The 24,327-nt window shown below is 40.4% G+C and overlaps 1 protein-coding gene across 1 annotated transcript in view; it reads right to left on the reverse strand.

Annotated features, from left to right (window-relative positions):
• The window catches only part of DNMT1 (DNA methyltransferase 1), a 40,129-nt gene extending 36,024 nt beyond the window's left edge, over positions 1–4,105 (reverse strand). Inside the window, exon 1 of the mRNA XM_026676151.2 lies at positions 3,976–4,105. Coding sequence (XP_026531936.1) covers positions 3,976–4,022 — 47 coding nt within the window. The 5' untranslated portion in view covers positions 4,023–4,105. The remainder of the gene's footprint in view (positions 1–3,975) is intronic.
• Between the last annotated feature and the right edge of the window lie 20,222 nt (positions 4,106–24,327).

Raw genomic sequence — 24,327 nt, forward strand, 5'->3', positions numbered from 1 at the left:
AATTTTGAAAGCTATATGGCTATACTGCTCTTTTACAAAGACCTCTTTGTTAAAAAAAATGCCTTTTTTTTTTCGCCTACTACTGCCCTGATGGAGAAAAACTTCTCTGGAGACTCCAGATATGTGTCAGGTTAGAATTTCCACATTTAACACTATGTCCTAGAACTAATACAGACTAAGTCCGTGATGGCGAACCTGTGACGTGTGTGCCACAGCTGGCACACAGAGCCATTTGTGCTGGTATGTGAGCTGCAGGCAAACTTACCTCACGGCGCATGTGCGCGCCCCACAGCTGATTTTCGGCCAGTTTGAGGCCTTTTTCGGCCTCCCAAAGACTTGAGGAAGGCTTCTGCAAGCTTTGCAGGCCGAAAACTAGCCCCGTTTCGTCACTTCCAGTATTTTTGGAAAAAACAGGAAGTGATGAAACAGGGCTAGTTTTTGGCCTGCAAAGTTTGCAGAAGCCTTCCTCAAGTCTTTGGGAGGCCGAAAATCAGCTATGAGGCACAGTGCAGGTAAGGGAGCAGTGGGGGGTGGGTGGGGGATTGCGCGCACATGCGTAGGTTTGGGGGGCGTGCATTGCCTTCTAGTTGCTGGCACGCAAGCGCGAGCATGCAAGCGCGCACACATTTTTGGCACAGGAGCCCAAAAAGGTTAGCTACCACTGGACTACGTCATCAAAGAAGGATGTCAGCTAGCGGCGAGAATGGTCTATGCACAATATTGGAAGAATGAAAATACACCACCAGAAAGAGAGATAATACGAAAAATACTGGCTTGTGCAGAACTGGATAGACTAACTTTAGAACTGAAAAATAAGGGGGAATCAGAATATTATTATATTTGGAATAAGTTTTATCAATGGTTGTGCAAGAGAGAGGAAGGTTGGAACAAAAATAGTTAAATAGACCTAGATTGTGAATATTGTACTAATAATATGAATGTTAATGGTTTAGTAATATTTTTGTATATATGGCAGAATGATGCCAGAATGGTCTCACTGTCTTTGATATTTATAGTTGTAAGCAATAAAATATATTTTAAAAAAAGGATGTCAGCTGTTATTATAGCATTTTAAATACATCACCATTTAAAGTGGGTCATATTTACTCCGATTAACATGTTTACCTTTGACTTTTCATTCATATTATTCATAATGCTGCTTTACTTTGTAAAAACATCCCCACCTTCGCCTCATGTGTAATTAAAATATTTCAGCTTCATGCATTTGACAGCTGGATCATAATCATTAAAGTTTCCACTAGTACTACAACTACTACTACTATACAAAAGCTGGCTTTTAAAATTGCAATAAATGTCTTATTTTATCTGCAAGTGGCCAAATAATTATCCCTCTGTGCACACTCTTCCTCTCATCTTTAGCCATTGCAGGTAAACTTGCCACAAAGCTAGTTGTTTTATGTTCTTGATCATCTGCAATCACTCCAATATAAGCTCTCCTTTACTGTTATAACCTGAATTTAAGATTTGTTTAGGGTCAGTCAGCAGAACTTTTAAAAAAACCATGAAGGCAAACCCTGAATCATCTCTTGCTCCATTGTTAAAATAAGTTCTGTGAATAATTCTTAGAAATGAGAATCATTTTCATTCCACAAAATCAATATCCTGCATGACTAACAATTACTGCAGCAATTGTAAAAAAAAGAATAAATTTAAGTTTCTTTCTGACTTTTCTGTTTTCCCATCTTTGCAAAAAATATTTTTAAATGAAAGCAATCTCCTGGACCATTGACCTGTCAGAGTAACAAAAAACCTTCAGCTTTACTTTGCTTCTTGGTTAATCATGCAATTTTTTACTGTATGACTGTATTTCTCTATAGTGGACTCATTGCTCCCCACTGTCAATACAAGACAGGGCAAGGGAGCACTCCAACATGAGAGAAAAATTTAAAGGACTTTGCTGATACAAGGTCTTATGAATCTTCTCTTATTACCATAAACCATGTCAAAACCAAGGGTGACAGTTCCATAATATAAATTAGAAAGAAGCTAAAGAGATTTTATTCAGATAGAAATGTTGACTTGGATGGGATTTCATTGCTGAAGAACCACCTAAAGTAAACCTGAGAGCTTGAACAGAGATTTGGCAGATACTAAAGAAGGAGGAAAAGCAACTTTTATTTTGTCTCCAAATTTATTTTTCTGCCGAGGAAAAAAGGTATAGTTGTACATGTAATCTGTTTTCTACCAACCTTAAGGGGGCTTATAGAACTTAAAACCTAAAGGTGATGATGAATGGTAAAAATCAAATGCTTTCCCATAGTACAAAGAAACTGACAGATGATCATAGCAACACTATTGGAGTGAAGAGGCTGGGTTGGGGAAAGAGAGGAAGAGTGCTTCCCATATTTCTCTGGTGGAGGATAGCTATCTGTTCCAGTGAAAGTGAGGAAGCTAAAAGGACTTAGAAAAAGACGACTTGTTTTGAGCCAATGTGACTATGTGCACAGCAGTGATTATTTGGAGCAATTGTCAGTAATAATTCCGCCCAGGGAAAGAGGTCCAACAAAAAAGCCACCTCCTTCAGAAAGAGCCAGGTTTCATTGAAATGCAGCACGTTGCTGGAAGTGCCAAAGAGCAGAAAGCCACCATCCCATCTTGCAATCTGATGATTGCCAACAACCCAACCCATGTCAGCCCCCCCTCTTTATTTTTATGCAGAAGTCAGGGCATGTTAACCAATGCTTCCTGAACCGCGTGTGTGTGTGCGCCTGCGTTAATCCTTGCCCTAAACACAAACAAATGTTCCCGCCAAGATGCGCTTTCAACTGGAAAAGAAATGCGTTTTCACTTCCTGTCCCAGATGGCAAGGGGTGGCATAAGGAGAAAAAAAAAAAGGAAGGCCAGAGGAAAGATGAGGCCCGTGTCCTTTTTGAGATATACAGTGGCTAATGTCTGATGCAGCGATTCATATGCCTACATTCCCACTCCCACTCAAAAAGAAGCTGGCACCTTTGAATATTTTTAGTAAAGATTAACAATCCCCTCACTTCCAATTCCTCTCCTTTTTTTTCTCTTTTCTTTTTCAATAGTTGCGTTAAAGAGAGGCAATTCAAGAGATCCCAAGCCTGAAGGCCCTAAAAACCTGATAACATAATTACCTTAATTGATTTTAGGAACTACCCAAATTGAACTAAGTTTTGTCACTTGACAAGTATGGGGAGGGGGAAGCGGGAAAATAGCGCAATGGTCAAACAATCCTATGAACAAGAAACAGAACAGAATGCCCCCTTCTTTTTATCCAAGTAAATTACCTTCTTCCCTCCTCCAAGGGAATGAATAAGACATATTATGTACAGAATTTCAAAGGCCTTGCACTCCTGGTCACTACCGGTATCTCTGCCCGCAAAGTGGGGAAACTCCCTAATTAAAGATATCTCCTTTTTTGCAAACCAAGGAACCACAAAAACGCTTTCTCCTAGTTTCCCACCCACCCCCCAAGGGCACCCGAGTGACTCAGAAATCCGCTGCAGGCTATTAAAAGTTGAAGGAGGGGGGGGGAGAAAGAGACCTAGCACCTTCCTTTACTTCTCTCTAAACAGTTCCGGGCTGCCTCGCCGCACTTGCCCCCCTTCGGGAACTTTTTCGTCTCCCTGCGTAACCCAACCGCCGCGGGACACGTTTGGGGAAGCGGGGTATGGAAACCGGGAGTCCGGGATTGTCAGTTCGGAGGACAGAGGGGCTCACCATCAAACAGGAAGAGGGTAGGAAGCACGAGGGGGTCCCGCTCCCCTTGCCCCGAAATGCAAGGGGAGGAGGGGGGAGACTATGGGACTATGAAGGGGGAATCCCCCGCTTCCCCGCCCCAGATTTAGGAGGGTGCCCGAAGAGCAGCCCCGGCCACCGCAGAAGCTGGGCGCCCGGGGGGAGGTCAGTGTGCCCTCGGGACAGGACGGGGAGCGGATAACCTTCGGCCGGGGATCCGCCGGCCGAGGCCCCCTTGCGCCGAATACTCACCGCCTGCGCAGCTCCTCCGGGGTCAGCGGAGCGGCCTGGGCGGGCATCGGGACCGGCAGGACAGCAGGCAAGGATCCGACGGGAGCCGATTTGGCGCGCACCGGGGAGGGAGGGGGCGGAGCGGCTTCGGGACAGACCATCTTGCAAAAGAGGAGGGGAGAGGAGGAGAGGGGAGGGAGGAAAGGGCGGAACTTATTAAGTCGCCATTCAGGGAGAGGGAGAAACCAAACGGCGGTTTGTGGGGGGGAGGTGAAGGAGAGGGAGAAGCGGACGGGCGAGGTGGGAGCGCGCGCGGGAGTTTTTCTCTGTGCGAAGCCGACGCTCGTTATTTTCGGCTTTCTGGTTTCGGTACTGCCGGTAGAGTCAGGCTGCAGCGCGCGGGACAACAATATTTCGCCTTTTTTTCTTCTTCCTTTCTGACTTTAGCTCAAGCAGCGGGAATAGATTGCCTTTGCCCATAGAAGCTCGTTACAGATAATAGCGTAGGAAATTTTGGTGGCTTAGTTCAGTGCGGCACTTTCCCTGCTTCTCCTGACCACCAGGAAAATTCAAATAAAAAAGGCAGTAATCTTCCCCTACAGCAGCTTGTTCCCACAGTATCTGAATATTCAAAACATGTGGCCTTTCAGATTTTTTGGCTGAAGCTCTTTTTTTGATCACTGTATTTTCCTGATGCACAGAGTTATTTTGGGCTCAGTGATCCATATTGTGCTAATATTCGTAATATATCTTTGGACTATGTTTGACTAATAAAAGAGAATATCTGTATCTCAGGGCTGAACTGTGGAATTGCTCTCTCAGCTTGGTTATTTACTTGCAGTTATTTCATTACTAGATCAAAATACCCTGAATTATCGATCTCATCAATCTTTGCCTTCACTACCTATTTTCAATGTAATAGACCAACAAATCAGAGGAATGCTCATTGGGTTCACCGCTCTCAGGACTCATAGAGACTGTAATGCAATGTCTAGAAATTATAGCATTCCCACACATAGAACCAAATGCATGGATCCGACACCTTTATCATAATAATAAAAAAACAGCTAGAGAAAACACATGGAATAATCAACATTTTAAAAGGAATAAAATTCACAAGTAAAGAAAAAAACACAACACTCTACTCTTTCTGGATATCCTTATCAACAGAGAAAATGGCAGCAGATTAGAAATACTATTGAAAAAATAACCCACACTAACCCAAGTGCTCCATTACCAAGATAACAATCCACCATGGCACACAAATCAACTAAAGTCCTCCAGAACATCTTAAATAAATCAAAAGACCCAGCAGCTCAAGAAGAAGAAAAACTGAGCCCTTTACAACATATAGTTTAAGAACTATAACAGCCACTAGGTAGGATAGAGAGGCAGAGGACTAACAGCACATCCATGAACATTAACTGGCAGTCAGAATACAGGATAAAAACTTGATTTCACAACACATGGACATACTTAACCATAGTTTCAGCTAGGAAATAGTCAGCATCCAAGGCAGCTAAATACAAGGGAATTCCTGAAAAGTTAGCACTCAGACAAATCAGCCATTAACAGGCACATAGAGATTAACTATATTTATGCAATGTTCAAGAGACAATAAAAAGCTAAGAAGGAAACAAAAGACCAGAACACATACTCTCCAGCAGCCAACATTCAGATAAGCAGGGATTAATATCAGACAAACCATCAGGCAGAAAACAATACCCTAATCAAGAAATTACCAAATAGACAAACAGTCAAGCAGACAATCAGAGAATAATACCCTAATCAAGGAACTACCAAAGCAACAACCACACCACACTCACACTGGCAGGCCAAGCTTCTATATATAAAGGAAGCAAACCCCACACTCACTAGCATTGATGATGTTACCTAATTAGGTAATTAAATGCCTGCAAACAAAAGTCAAGATCAGAGAGCACCAAGAATTAGATAGTTCCTTGGATCAACAATGAGACAGGGATTCACCAATCTGGAGGCATCAGATTTGTTCTTTGCCAGGGCATGAGCTTCCAGTTAATTTCTTATACAATCCAAACAGCAATTTTGACCTTTACTACTCATCCCAAGACAAAAGAACGGAAGGCTTTCCTGGGTCTGCCAGCATTTAAAATTTTCTTTAGGCCTCTCTTTGTATCTCTCCCACCCTCCCATTTATGTGGCATCTGGTGAAGGAAAGGAAAGGTCACCATAGGAAAAATTGAAGACTAATTGCAGTACTGTGTAGTAGGCAAAAGAACTCAAGAGCCCGATGTGAAGAACATTTCTCTACCCACCATCCTCCATGGCCTACAAAGGATCAGGTAACAAAAGTAATTTAATCTGAAGATGCTAAGCTAGCAATTGTTTGTTTATATGGGATGGGTTGACTCTGATCAGATGGAGCAGCACAAGAAAGAAAGGGTTGAAAGGGATCACGAGGCCACTGAGTCCAACTCCCTGCTTGGTTCTGGAATCCAAACTTAAGCATGCAGATAAATGGTGGTCTAATCTTCACTTGTACAACTCCAGTGAAAGGGAGCTGACTACTACAGTTTCACTGTCAAAATATTTCTAGCTTGGGGGAATTTTGGAGGTGTTTAAGGCAATCTTAACTTCCTGCAACTTAAATCCCTTATGATAGGGGTCTCCAAGCTTGGCCACTTTACAACTTGTGAACTTCAATTCTGGGAGTTAAAGTCCACAAGTTGTAAAGTGGCCAAGGTTGGAGACCCCTGCCTTATGAGTCCCATGTAGCCTTCCCTTTTCTGATATTCTTTCCAGTTCAGGTTATTTCTGTATCTTCTTCCTTGATGGGTTGTCTTTCTTCCCCATCTTCTGCATGTTTCTTTTTCTTTTTTAAAATTTTTATTGGTTTTTAAAAACAAACATAAACAAACAAAACATAAAAACATCAAGCTATCTTCCATAGGTGTACATACAGTGTGCCGGTTGGTTTACAAATTGTTTTGTGCTTCCATTTTGTAGTCTTCAATTACAATTACATTACATATAATCTCATATTGTCAATCAAAAATTAACTACCTTAGTATCATTATTAATCAATCATTTGACTATACTTTTATTCATTCATGTTTTACAAAATAACCACAATTTACTTAGTTTATTTTATAACAGTTCATATTATCATCCCAAATCTATCCTAAAATCATTTTGTAGATATAATAAGAAAAAAGTACATCTTTATATATTTATTATTTTCTAAAAGTCTACATATTTCATTACTGTCTAACCATTGATAGAAAAGATCCCAAATTTTATAAAATTGTTTATCCTCTTGTTCTCTAATTTCAAATGTCAATCTACTCATTTCAGCACATTCCAATATTTTCTTAATGATTTCCTCCTGCGATGGTATTTTCTCATTTTTCCAGTTTTTAGCAAATACAATCCTAGCCGCTGTTAATACATTTACAATCAGGTATTTCAAGTCTTTACTATATATTTTAGGTAAAATTCCCAATAAAAATATCTCTGGTTTCAAGTCTATATGCTTTTTTTGTCGTTTTTTCCAACCACATGTGGATTTTAGTCCAGTATTTTTTAGCATCTGCACAAGTCCACCACATATGGTAATATGAACCAGGTGTCTGATGACATTTCCAACATTTTTCGGATTTATTCTTGAACATTCTTGCGATTCTTGTCGGGGGAAAATGCCACCTGTAACACATCTTACACAAATTTTCTTTATATGCTGTTGACATTGTCATTTTATAATTTTGAGACCACAATTTTTGCCATTTCTCTAAATCAATCCCATATCCAAAATTCTTCCCCCCAAGCAATCATAGTTTCTTTAACTTGTTCTTCTGGTTTAATTTCTAATAAATATCCATACAATTTTTTAATCACCTTTTCATCAGAACCTGTCAAAATCTTATCTAAGTCAGTCAGTTTATCATAGAAACCTTCTGTTTTAGAATCTTTATCATACCTTGAATGTATTTGCGCATATGAAAACCAATTCATCTTTATACCTTGTTCCTCTAGTTTTTGCATAGATTTAAGTTCACCCTTTTCATTCAATATTTCACCATATCTAACTGTTTGTTCCTTTTTGTATATTATAGGATACGAAAATGCTTCAATAGTCGATAACCAGACTGGAATTTTCAAATAACATTGTCTTTTAATCTTCTTCCAGTTTAACCACAGAGACTCCCGTATATAATATCTTCTAAAATACCCCTGTGTTTTAGTTCCTTTGTACCATAAAAAAGCATGCCACCCCAACAACAAATCATGTCCTTCTAATGTCAACAATCTAGTATTTCTTAGTGTTATCCATTCCTTAACCCACATCAGATTTGTAGCTTGGTAGTACAACTCCCAATTAGGCAAACCAAATCCTCCTTTAATTCTAGCATCTTGCAAAAGTTTTAACTTTATTCTCGCTTTCTTACCTTTTTATTTAAATTTTATTTAAATCTTCAAAGTAGTCTTTTCCAAGCCTAATTGGAATTGTTTGAAACAAATATAAAATTCTGGGTAATATATTCATCTTGATTGTTGAAATTCTCCCTATTAGTGACAGTTGTAAGTTTTCCCATTTCGCCAAATCTAGCGCTATCTGCTGTTTAAATTTAATATAATTATTCTCTTTTCATGTACTACATCTTGCTGTCAAATATATCCCCAAGTACTTGATCTTATTCGTGACCTGAATTTTCAATAGGTCTGCCAGTTCTTCCTTTTGTCTTAATAGCATATTCTTTGTCAAAATCTTTGTCTTATCTTTATTTATTTTCAAACCAGTCATCTTTCCATATGTCTCTATCTTTTCTATCAATTTTGATGCTGTTTCTAAAGGGTCTTCTAAGATGAAAACCAGATCATCCGCAAATGCTTGCAGCTTAAATTCTTCCTTTTTGATTTTCATTCCTTTTATATTCTTTCCATCTCTAATATTTCTGTTTAACACTTCCAAAATTAACACAAACAACAAAGGTGATAGTGGGCACCCTTGTCTTGTTCCTTTTCGTATATTAATAGAGTCTGTCAGTTCTCCCTCTATCATTACCTTTGCCGTTTGCATATAGTATATAGCTTCTATTGCTTGAATAAATTTTCTAGCAAAACCCATCTGTTCCAGCAGTAATAACATGAATCGTCAATTCACATTATCAAATGCCTTCTGTGCATCTAGGAATATCAGAGCCATTTGTTTTTCAGGATGTGCCTCATAGTATTCCAAAGTGTCCAAGATTACTCTCATATTGTCTTTAATTTGTCTCTTTGGCAGAAATCCATTTTGATCAGGATGGATAAAATTATTTAAATATTTTTTAAGTCTTTCTGCCAATATTGAAGCAAAGATTTTATAATCTGCATTTAGTAGAGAAATGGGTCTATAGTTCTTAATTTGTAATGGGTCGGCCTCCTCTTTTGGAATAAGTGTAATATAGGCTTCTGACCATGATTTAGGTATCTTCTTCTTTAACATAACTTCATTCATAACTTCTAGCAATGGAAGATTCAACGATTCTTGTAATGTTTTATAAAATTCTGCCGGAAGTCCATCTGGGCCTGGTGCCTTTCCATTATTTTGCTTCTTGAGTGCTTCAGTTAACTCCATCATTGTTATATTGCTTTCTAACATTTTTTCAATCTCTTTAGGTATCTGGGGTAACTTAGCATTCTGTAGGTACTGTTTGACATGTTTCTTTTTCATTCTCAGATCTCCACTATAACAAACTGAAGAAAACCTCCCTAAGATCATTAAGCTTAGTTATATGTAAATTCACATGAACCAAGATAACTGTGATGTTATCAGCAAACAAAGGACAGAACATGAACTGGGTGTATGCTGTAGTCTCAGAAATATATTTTATATAGGCCAAGTAATTCTACCATTGTGCTAAACAAAAACAAATCAATTAGAAAGGAAAACTAGGGAAGCTGTCTTAAAATAATGCAAATTTGGATGTTCTCCAACTAAAAAAAAGCATTCTTTAAAATTCAGACAATAAAACTATTTAGAAGGAGAAGTTGACAAAATCTCACATTTAAGATTGTAGTTCTATACAAGCTACACATTAAGGAGAAAAGCTAAGAAGAATATAAATGAAGGAACAATTTGGTCTAATTAACAACACATAATAGACAATGTTTGGGGAATCTTGGAGTCGACTGAATGCACCAGTTTAGGTAGTTTTCATGCTCCTTGGTCTACACATATATATTAACACAGTTACTTCTGGATGCTATTAAAGTTGCTGGTTGTCATCTCTAAAACCTTTCATGATTCAGGGCATCTGTGGAACTGCTTTCTCCTAATAACATTTGCTTCCCAATAAGATCAGGTGGAGTGGATGCTCTGTGCCATCTTGCTGAGGGATTACCTCCTACAGGGGCTACAGAAATGTCCTTATTTGCTACAACGGCTTCTTTTCACGTCCATTCTCCTAGCTGGAGAAGCGAGCCTGGCCTTTTCCTTTCAACAGTATGATGAATTAAATGTGTCTGTTAATATCAATATAAGAGAATATAAGCAGTTCAGGATTGCCCCATAATGCAGTGGTCTCCAACTTTTATGGCTTGGTGGCCCAGCAAGGGGGGAGAGGGGAAGTGACCTATGCAAGTCGAGCTGCACAGGTGCATGTGTGCTTGCATAAGTTAAGCTGCTTGCGTGGCCCAATTCTGAACAAGCCATGGCCCGGTAGTGGGCTTGGTCCTGGGGTTGGGGACCCCTGCTGTAGTGTCCCTCAGTGCTCTCTGAGCTTGGCTGATTGCCTGTAGACATTTTGTTACGTAGTGTGGTAAAGAAACATCTGCGAGCAAACGGCCAAGCTCAGAGAGCACTGAGGACTAACAAGGAGACTTACCTATCAGGATGAATCCATTATTTAAGACAGTAATTACATAAATTCACATTTGCATAATCCCTCTTTAAAGCAAAGGGAGGTGTTGGGCCTACCTTGGGTCATCAGAGGTACCACCTTCTCCCTCTATTGTTTGGAGCAGGGGTCCCCAACCACCGGTCCGCAGACCGGTACCGGTCCGTGGAACAAGTCCTACCGGGCCGCTGGCTTGCTGGGCGCCGCCATCTTTTTTTGATGAAAAAGTGCTTCCGGTGAGCTTTTCCGGGTAGAAAGCTCACCGGAAGCACTTTTTCATCAAAACAAGATGGCGGCGCCCAGCTGCATGTCGGTACCAGGCCGCGCCATAAAAAAAGGTTGGGGATACCGGGCAGCGGCGTAAAAGGTTGGGGATCACTGGTTTGGAGTACCCCCATAAGGTCCAGGATGGAACCTGAATAAATAGTTGGGAGAAGACCTTGTGCTTTCAAAGATTAAAAGCTCCTGGGGCAAAATAAAATTTCTGAAAGACAAACTCCTTGGACAGTGGCTTAATGCAAGTAATATTACTCCCAGTTAGCTGAAATCGGAAATGTTTCACAGAAGCTATGCAGATACACCTTCTTTCCCCCCACCCCAAATATACTATATAGGGAAAATGTATACAGGTAGTCCTCGACTTACATCCACAATTGAACCCAAGATTTCTGTTGTTAACTGAGACAGTCGTTAAGTGGATTTTGCCCCGTTTTATGACCTTCCTGGCCACAGTTGTTCAGTGAATCACTGCAGTTGATACGTTGGTAACAGGATTATTAAGTGAATCTGGCTTCCCCATTGATTTTGCTTGCCAAAAGATTGCAAAAGGTGATCACATGATCTTGGGAAACAGCAACAGTCATAAGTATGAAACAGTTTCCAAATATCTGAATTTTGATGACATGATCATGGGGATGCTACAAAGATTGTAAGTGTGAAAAATGGTCATAAGTCGCTTTTTTTCAGTGCTATTGTAACTTTGAACGATCACTAAATGAACTGTTGTAAGTTGAGGACTACCTGTACTCTACGTATGGAGAGTTTTGCATTTTTTTTCCCAGCTTCTGACTGCCAGGGCAAGATGGCTTCAAAGGCAAATGTACATTTAGGGCATTTATGGGCTCAAATCCCATTAAAGGGATGAACATAGAAGATACAGTATAGAAGCTTCCTATATGCCTGAACAGTCCCTATAAGAAGGAAACCAATCATGTAGTGCCTCCTACTGGTCAGGGGCTAATATATCACTTTTTTACAATTCTTTTTGTTCCTTCAAGTCGTTGCTGACTCTTGGCAACTGCCTGAACAAGTCCCTGCAGTTTTCTTGGCTATATTTTTGGAAGTGACTTGCCCTTGCCTCCTTCTTAGGGTTGAAAGAGTGTGACTGGTCAAAGGTCACCCAGATGGCTTTGTGCCTAAGGCAGATCGAGAACTTATGGTCTCCTGGTGCCTTAATTGCTACACCAAATTGGCTCTCCAAAATGTTTATTTAAAAATGCTTATTTTATCTCAGGGCCTCTTGTAACATTTTTTTTCCTCTGGAGTTTCCTTATAAAATCTGTTATTTATTTGTAACTGGTGAGTATCTGTAAGGGTCTTCACTAAGCAAGGAGAAGCTTGGGACAAAATGGCATCTTCACAGATTAATGAATCTTGAATTTTATTTCCAAAAATGTCTTTAGGATCACATATTGTCAGATGCAGCCATAGTCTTGAGAAGAGGATTAAGCTCTATACAATAGACCATGGAAATAATGGCTCCATATTTGAAATTATTAGATGGGGAAAGGCTGTTAACTTATTTAATAAATATTATTGACCAAAATATAATCCCAAGAAGTTTCAGTATTTGGGATTTTTGCCACAAACTTTCATTTGTTGACCATTCATGCTAGCAGAGCAGAAAAAAGGTACATTGATAGATGATGCAATGAGAAGAAAGTAGGTGGGAAAACCTCAAATGAACATTTTGGCATAATGCTCACCTCATGCATAATCCATAATGTGGTTTCTTTGGTTTTGAGTTTAGCCCAGCCAAATGTGGTTTATTTATGAACTGTCATTAAACAACAGTGAGCAGTGAATTTAACTGATATCTTGTAAAAGCTCTGGCAAATCTTATTCCTTTGTTCTGTAGCTGATCCAGCTACCCAGGAAAAATAATATAATAATACCAAGATGGCACTAAGCCATATCCTAAGATGCTGGAAAATGTATTCAAGAGGAAGTGCCTGGAAAAGAAGTGGCATGGTCTATCTTTGCAGTTTGTGTTTTGCTGCTTTAGTTTTTTTTAAAAAATACGTTTTGACTGTATATCTGGCCTATGCTTTCTTTTGCCCTTTTTCTGTTACACTGGTTTTATCTAGATTCTATATGTGGCAAGGATGATGTATCTGCATGGTGTGTTATGTGACAGACGAATGCCAACCCATCTTCAATCTAAGATTTACAAGACAACCATCCACCCTGTTGCACCGTATGGCACTGAATGCTGGGTAGCAACAACAGGGACCGAAAGCTATCTCCATGCCGTGGAAATGCAAATGCTCCATTGGATATTGGGCATCTCCCTTTTTGATCACATCACAAATGACACCATTCCACAGCATTTTGGTATGGCACCAATTACAGAGAAGATGAGAGAAGACCGGCTCCGCTGGTATGGACATGTCCAGAGAACAGTACCTTCCACTGTTGCCAAGACTACCTACCAATTAGAAGTTAATGGCTGGCAACTCCACGGGTGTCCAAAACAGAGATGGCAAGACACTGTCAAACAAAGATATGCAAGCCTGGGCCCTGGAGATGCAGCTGATTGTGCAAAGTGGCGTTCAATGATCCGAAAAGCGGACCCTGCACCTGCAGGAATATGCTTTGATTCTGGAAAAAGAGTGATTTGGGTCCAGCTATCTTTCTCCAACAAGTGTGTTTTAAGAATGCCCAGAACACAACTTCCAAATTCCTAATTTTCCCACTGACTCTGAAAGATTGGAATGCCTGTTCGAAGTACAAAACTAGAAGACAAAACGTTATATAGGAGGCATTTTGTTACATGATGGCTGTGTCACGGAGAGTGGTAGTTTAAAACCTGTAGCATTAAAACAGTCACAATGTGAAAAAAGTACTATTGCCACTTCTACAGCGGTTTAATGCACCACTTCCCACTCACTCCCCACTTTCAAAACCAGACCGTTATAAAATGAATGTGTGCATCACGAAGCCCACCCTATGGCTATTGAACATATCCTGTTTTGCAAATGTGCTGTTCATTTCTGGCATGGTGATTGGTTTCTAGTTCTGACTTTAGTCCATACCTCTCGTGGCAGCCAACCAGCCAGGACAGAAAAACCTATTTAACAGGGAGATTTAATGAGAAAGGGGCAGATTAGGCATCGTTGAACAAAATAATGTGTCTCACCTCCTGATGACTCTGAATCATAAACATGTATTTAAATAAGGTTTTAAAGTAACTGAATTGAGCCAAACAACTTGTAATTTAGACAGGTACATTTTGATACATGTGGAAATGTTCACTAGGGGAAAAACATCAGAGGCCTGCTCCTGTGAGATGTTGCTGCTGTCTCTAAAAGCTAGCTAACTGAAACAGGTCGACCACTGGACAACATACGACTGCAACACCCAACAGGAGAGCTGGTACATAATCCAGAAAAGTACTTGGTGGACCATGGCAGATGAAATTCAAGGCTCTTCTAATCCTTCCATGCTTTGAGTAAATATGTCTTCCTTTTTTCAGGATGCTGCAAGAAGGAAGATTAAGGCTAGTGCCATTATTTTCAGGGGTGCATATATCTGCTACCTGCTTCCACCCAATATAATGTGACACAGAGTCCATGTGGATAGTTTTTTTTTTAATAGTGATGTCCAGAAGATCTTGGGATCTAGCTTAAAAAGAGGTGGCTGGGAGATAAATCACTGAGGCTAGTTGATGAGCAGAAAGAAGGAGAGTTTGCATCTTCTGGCCTGCTAAAGGCACATTTTTGTCACACCTGCACAGATTTCCTGATCTCAAATTTTGCAAATATGGCTGATAAAGTGCTATACATTAAATTGCAAGCAGGGCCACATTTTGAACATTAGTTAGTGGGGATAGATGGGAACAGATTTATTCATTTTGTTCATTGCTGATGGAACTATGAATTATTGTGTGGAAAATAAGGGGGAAGGAATATTAGGTATGTCTGCTGCCTTGACTTACTTATAAAGTAATAAAGGCAGGATAAAAAAATCCTAATAAACAAAATTGTCAAAACATACATCAGATAAACTGAGATAAGTGGAGTAAATTAAAGAGCATAAGAATTATTTCTAAACTTTGGAGTTCATACTTTGCTTTAAGAATTCCACTTTTAATGATTAGTACCATGATTTTGGGATTCCTCATAAGATACTTTAAAAAAAAAACAGCTGAGAGAATGCAAATGTGTCTCTAATCAAGTGCAGAAATTGTTAGTTGGTGCTTTCTATAGCATGCTGGATCAAGAGCCCTTTCAGCATTCATTATAAAAGCATTTACTGATATAAGCATGCTGCATTTATATGTTATTATACTAACAGAGTTTTTCTGATAAGATAGGCTATAGTTTTTGTCAGCCCCTGGCCAGCATCTTCTTGTCAGATCAATCAGCATATTTGGGCTTCAGAATTGAAAAACCTGCAGTACTGCTTTGCCACCACATGATGGGGCTCTTAACTTGATTTTAAAACCTTGAATTGCTAAACATTGAAGCAACATATATTTCTAGCAGAGTTATGAGCCAATGTGCTTTTGAGAAACACTTTGCTTTTTGGGGGAAAGGGAGGAACATCTCAGAGTTTACTACATGGAGTTTTATTCCCCTGTATCATTCCATCCAAGCAGGATGCTTACTAGAGCTAAGAAATGGCATAGGAAATCAAAGAGAAGCTTGAGGTTTGCTACTGCTGAAACCAACCACAAAATGTGAGTTAGAGAAAATAGCATATTAATTTATTTGCATTGATTGCGGTTTGTTTTCTCTTTTCTTTTATAAAACCCACTTACCAGGGCTCCAGTAGTTACCCCCATTTAAATCACTTGGCTGATGTCACGGGCAAGTCTTAGGAATGAAGGGTTTTCAAATGTTCATTTGCTGTATGTAAATGTTCAGGTTATCGTTTGTAAAACAAGAGCTTTCACACAATTGACTGTTTCCTGAGAGATATGGCAATGGCCAAGGTTTCCGCAAGAGTACTGGGTTACTGAGGTTGCTAACAACAACAACAAGAACAACAATTTATTTAATTTGCATGCTGCCCGACTCCCAGGACTATGAGCAATTCTACAGGTACTGCCAGCAAGCCTGCATTACCAGCAATTGGCGGTTGTCTCTGAGAAATCACCATATGGCCATTAATAGTATTTTTCAAGCTGTAGTTTTTCCTATTAAAACAATTATGGGCAACGCAAAGCCTCAGCCACATGCAACCCCTTTTTTGTATCTGTCCCACAGGTAGAAATCCTTTTTTGCTGGACTGCTGAGCATCCATATTCTCTATTTTGAGACAGAAAATACACTATTCTGTAAACTCCAGGCTTAGCACACTTTTAAAAAGATAAAGGCCACCCCCCCCAAACAGAAAAATACAGTTAATCCTAGCTCCAATCCCATGCGTGACATGGTCCTGTCTGACCACCCCCCTCTGTCCTGCTGCCCTATTTATCACGTACTTCTGAAAATGACCAAGCGTGCTGGAATAACAGATCAATTCAAGGAGATGTTGTGAACATCAGTCAAAGGCCCTCTAGAGTATCATCAACAACTACGCACTGGGCATCGATAAACAATTTGGACAGGTTCACCAAAAAGTGTATTCATCTTTAATGCCTTCGACAATTTTATCAGTGTTAAAGTAGTCTTCCCTAACTTTACACCATTAAACATATTGGAAATTCCAGGCAGGCTGGCCTCTGGTTGAGAAGGATGGAAGCCACGTTATAAATCTGAAGATACTAGCTTTGGGAATTTGATACTAGGCTGTGTTTTCCATCCTAGTGTTTATCAATTGCATTGGCCATCCACAGTCTTTGTTTTATTTATGTTTATTTTTCCCCCTTGGTTGCTTTACAGTTTATTCCACTCTTAAGGTTTCTTTGTCCAGAATGTGCTGGTTTAGAAGGTTGTCCTGTTCAGACCACATTCCTCAGCATGAGCTCTACATGGTCCTGGCTTTACAGAGAATGAAGCTGTACAAATTGCCATTGACAAGAGAGTTGGGGCTTTTTCACACATAAAAAGTACCTGGCAACTCCCATGTCTTTGTTTGAACTACATAATTCCTCTTTTTAATCTCTGATCAGTTGTTTCACATGGTGAAGCTTCATTTAGTAAACTATTCTAAAAGCATTCTGCCTGGTTTGATTTGTGAGTCACAGAACATGTTCAGGAAGGAAAGGGAAATTCCAGCAAAGGTCCTGATTTTGGCTCTTAATTCAGAGTCAGAACTGAAATTAAACCTTGATATTGCCATAACCACAAATCACCCTTGTTTCTTCATCAAACAAATGAATTGGAATAGTTTGATTATTATTTTTTTAAAAAAATAGTTTTATGTTTTTTGTTTCTCTTTTCTATTTACATGTTTTTGTGTGAATTAAAGCTGTAAAATCAATTTAAAATCTGGGGGAGGGAAACCTTGATGCACTGCTTGATGCATTTCTATTTTACAGTTTTTCTGGCCAAACACTTTATTTTTCTTGCTGCTTCCACTTAGTTCATCTAAATTATTTGAGCTCATTTGTAGGCAGCCAGTCTGGCATTTTCCACAAGCCTTAGCTCCCACTCATCCTCCTAATAGCATGGGAGTGATGAAAGTTGTAGACTAGCAGAGCTGGAGGATGCCAAAGACCTGAAAAAAAATTAAACAAACGGCTGGCATTGGTGTCTGCTGGGGGCAAATTGTGACATATGCATCCTGATGCAGTACAAAGAACGAGACTTCCGCACCTACATCAGATGATGTTACATAATTGTAACATTGGTGTGATGGCATAATGGCACATGTGTCGACATTTCGATTATTATACATGCCTTTTATGTCTGGTATTTATTTTATTTGTTTACAGTCCAAACTAAGACACAGAATTTAAAGAAACAGGCAGTATGTACTGTTAGTTATACATGATGCCTTATAGCATTTCCAAGTATAAAAAAAACAATCTTAAAGACCATATTAGATATAGCAAAGGAAGAAACAATTTCTTCTTTTTTAAACCTTATCCAGATTTGACTGCTCCAGTGAAAGACAGGGGGAAACAGCCCCCACTGAAACTCGTGATGCTTTTAGCAGAAACAAGGCTGGTTATTCTTCAGGATCTGGTCTCCAATTCAAATGTGAAAGACACAGACATTTCTGATGGATGTGCATTTGTATATGAATAGCCTTTATAAGTCTCCACAGAACGATTAAGAGAGGCCCAGCCAATAGCAATGGAGATCAACTATAACCAGCTGCATTTTATCAAAGCATCATTTTCTCCTTATAAGAAAGAATGGCATGATTTACTAGGATGGGGTCCAGATCTTGAGTACCCCACTTTAAAACAGCCTTGGAGTGAGGAATGAGGATCCAGATACTCCTGACCTATACCTCCCAGCAGCCTCAGCATGGCCAATAGTGAAAGATGATGGGATTTGTTGTTCAACAGAGTCCGGAAGACCTCCAAGGAGATTAATTTGATGGAATTGCTATGGCACGCTGCTGTAGATTTCTCCCTCGGCCAACTATGGTAGCTGTATTTCTCAGTAAATGGCCAGCAAGCCATGCGCCGCTCTCCTCCCATCTCTAGTAACCACAGTAGCTGCCAGTGTCATAGCTCTGGCTCCTTTTCTGCTGCTGTCATCTGGGTCCCAGCTGCTTCCAGTTTGGTGAACTAACAACTGCCTTTCCCTTAGTTGTCTGATGAATCACTAATGATAGCACCAGCCTCCACCATTCATGACTATCGATTTCAGGAAGAGAACATTGCAGTAGGGCCAACCCCAGACATGCTGGGACCTGAGAGAAATCCAAATGGCACATTGCTCCTGGCTAATTAACACGAGACACATGACCCTGCTCTCCAGTGGCTCTTGAACATTTTGGGGAGGCTTGCATTAAAGAATGGACTGAGCCCCTGATCCAGGGGTGCGATAATCACACGGTAGAACTCAAAACCTGGTTATTCTCCTGGCTGGAACCCTTTTTAGCCTAACTTGCCCAATCCTTTGGTATAGTTCCTGTGTTTTGAAATGAGCTGGCAGAGCTTAACCTTTGATTCAAAGCCAGAACGTTCAACAATTGAAAACCCTGGCTCAGTAGAAACACTGAATCTTTTGAGGGCTTTGCCAGCAAAGAAGTCAAAAATTGTCTGACTTGGAGGCACAGTATTTTTCTTCTAGGCAAAGGCATTTCCTGATCATTTGCATCAGGTGCTGCCACACCGACATTGGCAGCTCTCCATTCATGAGTCATTCATTTCCCCGTCCCCATTTTTCACCCCACTGAGCAGCCGCCAAGCAGGCTAGAATAGGAAGCAGTCCAGTCATATTATGAAATGGATTAGTGAAACTGAAAGGGGACGACCTCTTTGGCGGCTTGCTGTTCTTTGACCTCTTGCAACATGCAGCTAATGGGACTGAACGCCACCCCATGCCTTGTAAAGTCTGTGAAGTGAAGAAATTGCCTTTGACCTGCCTAACTTCTCCTCCTCCCTGCTTACAACACTTGTTGCTTTGAGGTGACCGATCTGCAAAATCTACTTTATTGTGGTTGCTTGAAAGAGCAAGGAAATACTGCACAGAACCGAGATCCCCAAATGGCTAGATTTGGCCGTGTTAGTAAAACTGGCATATTTTATTGAATGCACTCATTTGGATGCTTGGAATTGTTTTAGTGATACATCATTGAAATCTAACAACAAAATGTCCAATAAAAATGAAAGGTGAGTGGGGATGAGGGCGAAAGCTATATGCACACTAGCGAGTTCAAATATAAATTATATATAAAATACAAAACAATAGAGACAGCCCAAACTAAAACAGCCATAACAATAACAGGGAACCACAACAGGGCCCTCACAAATGCATTAACCCACATCTGAGACCAGAGTCAGGTCTAAAGGGGTTTCTAGAACCCAAGGAGAGAGGGTACTATCCATATCTGTGGGGGGATGCTATATCCAGAGGGCAGGAGCTATGACAAGAAGGCACCCTCCTTGGTCCTACATAATGACAACATTTAATAAAAGAAGAGACCTGGAGGGCACCCACTCTGCCACAATGTTCTACGCAGGCCAAAACAATTGGAGATATGCAGTCATTAGGTTCTGCTATTATACCCAATCTTAATAAAACTAGTTTTAGCCTTCTTGTGATATTGATATCCTAGTGTAGTCAACCTTAGGGGGCTAATACCAGGAAAAAACAGAATTTTGCCAGCAACAATTTCCTTCCTTCCTTCCTTCCTTCCTTCCTTCCTTCCTTCCTTCCTTCCTTCCTTCCTTCCTTCCTTCCTTCCTTCCTTCCTTCCTTCCCCCTCCTTTTTTTGTTTGGGAATATTGAGCTTGGGTCTCATATGAGAACAGCATTCCTTTTAGAGGCTTTGCTAAAGTTTAAACTTTTCCATGTAAGATGCTGGTCAGCCTTCTCCTCCACTTACTCCCTGGTGGCACTAGGGAGTAAGCACTAGGCAGGCAGGAAGAGGAGAGGATGAAATTAACGGCATATAGGCAATACCTCCTTTCCTTGCAGAAAAGATCACAGAGAGAATAGGTTACCACTGACCAAGCTACAAAATGGAGGAAATCACTGCTGGGTGCGGGCAACAACATTGGTTGGTGTTTTTGGCAACAAATGGTAAGGGTAGGTAACCAACATTTGCACATTTCCCCCCCCCCCCATCTTTAGTAAACATTCTACCATGATACACATTGTTCCTTTTTTATAGTTCATATATAATGGACAATTGTTTATTCTATTTTCTTTGTCAAACAGAACTACTTTTTAAAATTCTCACTGCATGGTACAATCTATTCAGCATTTATTGCAAATCATTTTGTTTTCAGCCAAAACCATTTGTATCCATTTGTATACAAAAGTGGATGTCCCCAACCAATGCACCTGTAATGTCTCCACGAGCTCTTTATTCATTTCTCTATAAACACCTTAAACAAATAACAAGACTTTACTCATCCTTGTCATATTCTTTGCTCAATGCTGAGCTATTCAATGCTAAGCCATTCCTTAAACATCTGACATATATACTACCATTATTGTATTCCATAACCAACTTCATGCAAAACATTCCTTTATTCAATCTTATTCGCTTTTATCACACATTTTTTTACAGATTAACAGAGTTGGAAGTGACCTTATAAGTCATCTAGTCCAACCCCCTACCCAAGCGGGAGACCCTACACCATTTCTGACAGATGGCAGTCCAATCTCTTCTTGAAAGTCTCAAGTGATGAAGCTCCCACAACTTCCGAGGGCAAAGCTGTTCCATTGGTTGATTGTTCTCACTGTCAGAAAGTTTCTCCTTATTTCCAGGTTAAATCTCTCTTTGTTCAGTTTCCATCCATTATTCCTTGTCTGGCCTTCAGGTGCTTTAGAATTTTTTCTAAATTAGCAGGCATTCATACCTTTTCTCGCATGCAAACATCTCTCAGTGACCTGCTGAAAAACAAAAAAATGATTTGGACATCCATTGCTTGGCATGAAGCCATCTTGCCCTTTCCAAATTTTATTCATTGCATCTTATACTTCATTCATCAGAATATTGAGGGCTTTGCCAGCAAAGAAGCCATCCCCAACACTTCTCAAGCACACTTAACAAACTGATCCTGCTGGAATTGCTGCATTTATTTATTTTTGTTGCCTTCCCCTTTGCTTAACAGAGCAAGAACAACACTTGTCCAATTGTGAAGCATAGTCACAGTCTTCATAAACTCCTTAAACAAGAAAGAGGTGATCAGTTACGTCAAAGTGGCCCATATAACATGTCAGATTTTTCTGTAACACTAAGGAGCAGCAGGCTGAAATGCCTAAAAGAAACATTCTCCTTTTCCTTTAACCTAGGAAACTTTGGGTGCTAGATTCCTTGGCTGTGGTCTCAGAGTTCTGGAACCTGGGGAGAGCTAAAAGCAGGGAGAACGATCCATGCGAGCAGCCCTGAAAAGCATAAAATCTTAGGCTGCTACAAGGACCTATCATCGGTGGTTTTAAAAAGTGATATGTTTATCATATCAGAAGCTACGTATTGAAAAGTGAGATGAAATGTTTTTTTATAAAACATTTAACAGTTATTAGTGCATTTGTTTGGGGAGGGGGCATAAGAACAGATAAAACAAAGAAACCAAAACACAACGTTGCTCCGAGAAAGACAAACAAGCTTTCTTGCTGGTCTAAGCCATCTGTTGCCTGCGGAGTCAGGAAGAAGCCAGTGACCTCTCCAGCTTTCCTGGGAATGTTTGTCTTTGGGGGCGGCTCGATTTTCGGCATAGCCTTCCTGCGCTGAAGAGTGAAGGCCTCTTTTGCGCAGCCATCACAGTCAGGCAGAGGGGATGGGAGAGGGCTGGAAGGAGGCAGCCTGCAAAAGCTGGGTTGCCGTTTACAAAATGTGTCCCATTTAATCAATGTTCTCTCCACAAAGAGGGCTCCATTATTGCCGCCCCCCAAATGTGCTGGCCTTCTTGCGGCAAGGAAAAGGGAAGCGCATCGAGGTTTCTGGCATGAGAATGACCAATCAATAATTTTTCCTCCTCACAAACAAAGCCATGTGTGAAACTTCACGGAATCCAGGAGCACGTGTTGGTTTTGAACGCTAAAGATGTTTGGAGGCTGATTATTTGGGAAGGCCGGACATAACAAAAATGGAGATTTCTATGGGCCTTCAAATGCCACTCTTGAAATGTAAACTTGGGGAGGAGACTTGCAAATACGTGTTGTGAAGAAACAGGACAACTTCTGGATTTGGTGGGACACGTGACAGCACCTACCTTCACTTGCCTGCCTCCTCCTCCCAACCTACTTCTTGAAAAGGCCCGTTCCTTTTCAAAACTGAGTAATCATAAACTTCTCTCTGTACAGAAACCAGAGCATCAGGCACTGTGGCTTCTGCCCAGAGCAGCTTCCATGCTGACCTAGCTAGCTTACTTGACCTTACATGAAACAGAGGCTTCTGGTTGACCAATCTCTTCCTTGTTGGAGGCCATAGAGTTGTTCTGAGCAGAAAGCAGAACACCTGGTACTCAGTAGAGGACTCTCGTGTCTGATATATCTTGTGATAGTTGAGTCAAGTAGTCACATGGGCGTCTCCTTTAACAACCACTTCTCTCAACAATTGAGATTTTGGTCCCAATTGTGGTAATAAGCTTGAGAACCGCCTGAATATTTATGCATGCCTAGTATGGTGTGCACATATAACAGATAGTCCTCGAGTTAGGGTCACAATTAAGCCCAACATTTCGCTGTTGCTAAGCGAAATATTTGTTAAGTGAATTTTGTCCCATTTTACAACTTCTGTTGCCATAGTTATTAAGTGAATCATTGCTGTTAAATTAGTAACATGATTGCTAAGTGAATCTGGCTTCCCCATTGACTTTGCTTGTCAGAATGTCGCAAAAGATGATCACATGACCCTGGAACACTGCAACGGTCATGAGTCAGCTGCCAAGTGGCTGAATTCTGATCATATGACCAGGGGAATGCTACAATGGTTGTAAGTGTGAAAAGGGGTCATAAGTCACTTTTGCTTTTGTAACTTCTAACAGTTACTAAACAAACTGTTGTAAGTTGAGGACTACCTGTATGTGAAATCTCTAACCCATTACTTGGCTTGCGCTGAAAATTTAGAGCTCAAATAGCTATCCAATCATGTCCAAAAACTGCAGCTGTAATCAGAGGTGGTCTTGCTCAATTTTGGCTGATTCTGTAGTTATTGCTGAAAAATATGGATGTGGTCATTGCAGTTATACAGAGCATGTGACACTAATGTTATATGATCTTAATGAGTGCCAATAATACCCTGAGCAGCCAGAATTGCTTGGTTCATGGTACTTAAAAACTACAGATAGCACAATCTCTGATGTATGCCGAGGCGTTTGGTAGTTGAAGTCCAAGCCAGGAGACTAAACAGCTTATGCTTTATCTTCACTGAGATCACTGAGAATTTCTCGGGCCTACTTAATCTAAGTCCTGGGGCTGAAATTGGAAAGTGTGCTCTACTGTTAGTTCATGCATCCCATTCCTGCAGTGTATATCTGGGCCAGGCCTTTGCCTTCCTTGAGTCCATCCTATTCCTTCCTCAGGGTAACAGAAGGGAAGAAATAGCCTTCCTTATAAGTGCTCTTAGCAAAAGGAATGCTGCATTTTCCCCTTACAAACCCTGTCTGGCTCAGGTTGTGGGAGCTAAACACAATTATATCCAGGGGGAAAAAATGATTGCAAAAGTCTCTCTATTTAAAAACATCCCACTGCCCCCATCTCCCTAGAGAGAT

The sequence above is a fragment of the Notechis scutatus genome, chromosome 2 (assembly GCF_049901735.1).
Source record: "Notechis scutatus isolate UNSWTSFEM ecotype Mainland chromosome 2, rNotScu1.2, whole genome shotgun sequence".
NCBI classification, from domain to species: Eukaryota; Metazoa; Chordata; class Lepidosauria; order Squamata; family Elapidae; genus Notechis; species Notechis scutatus.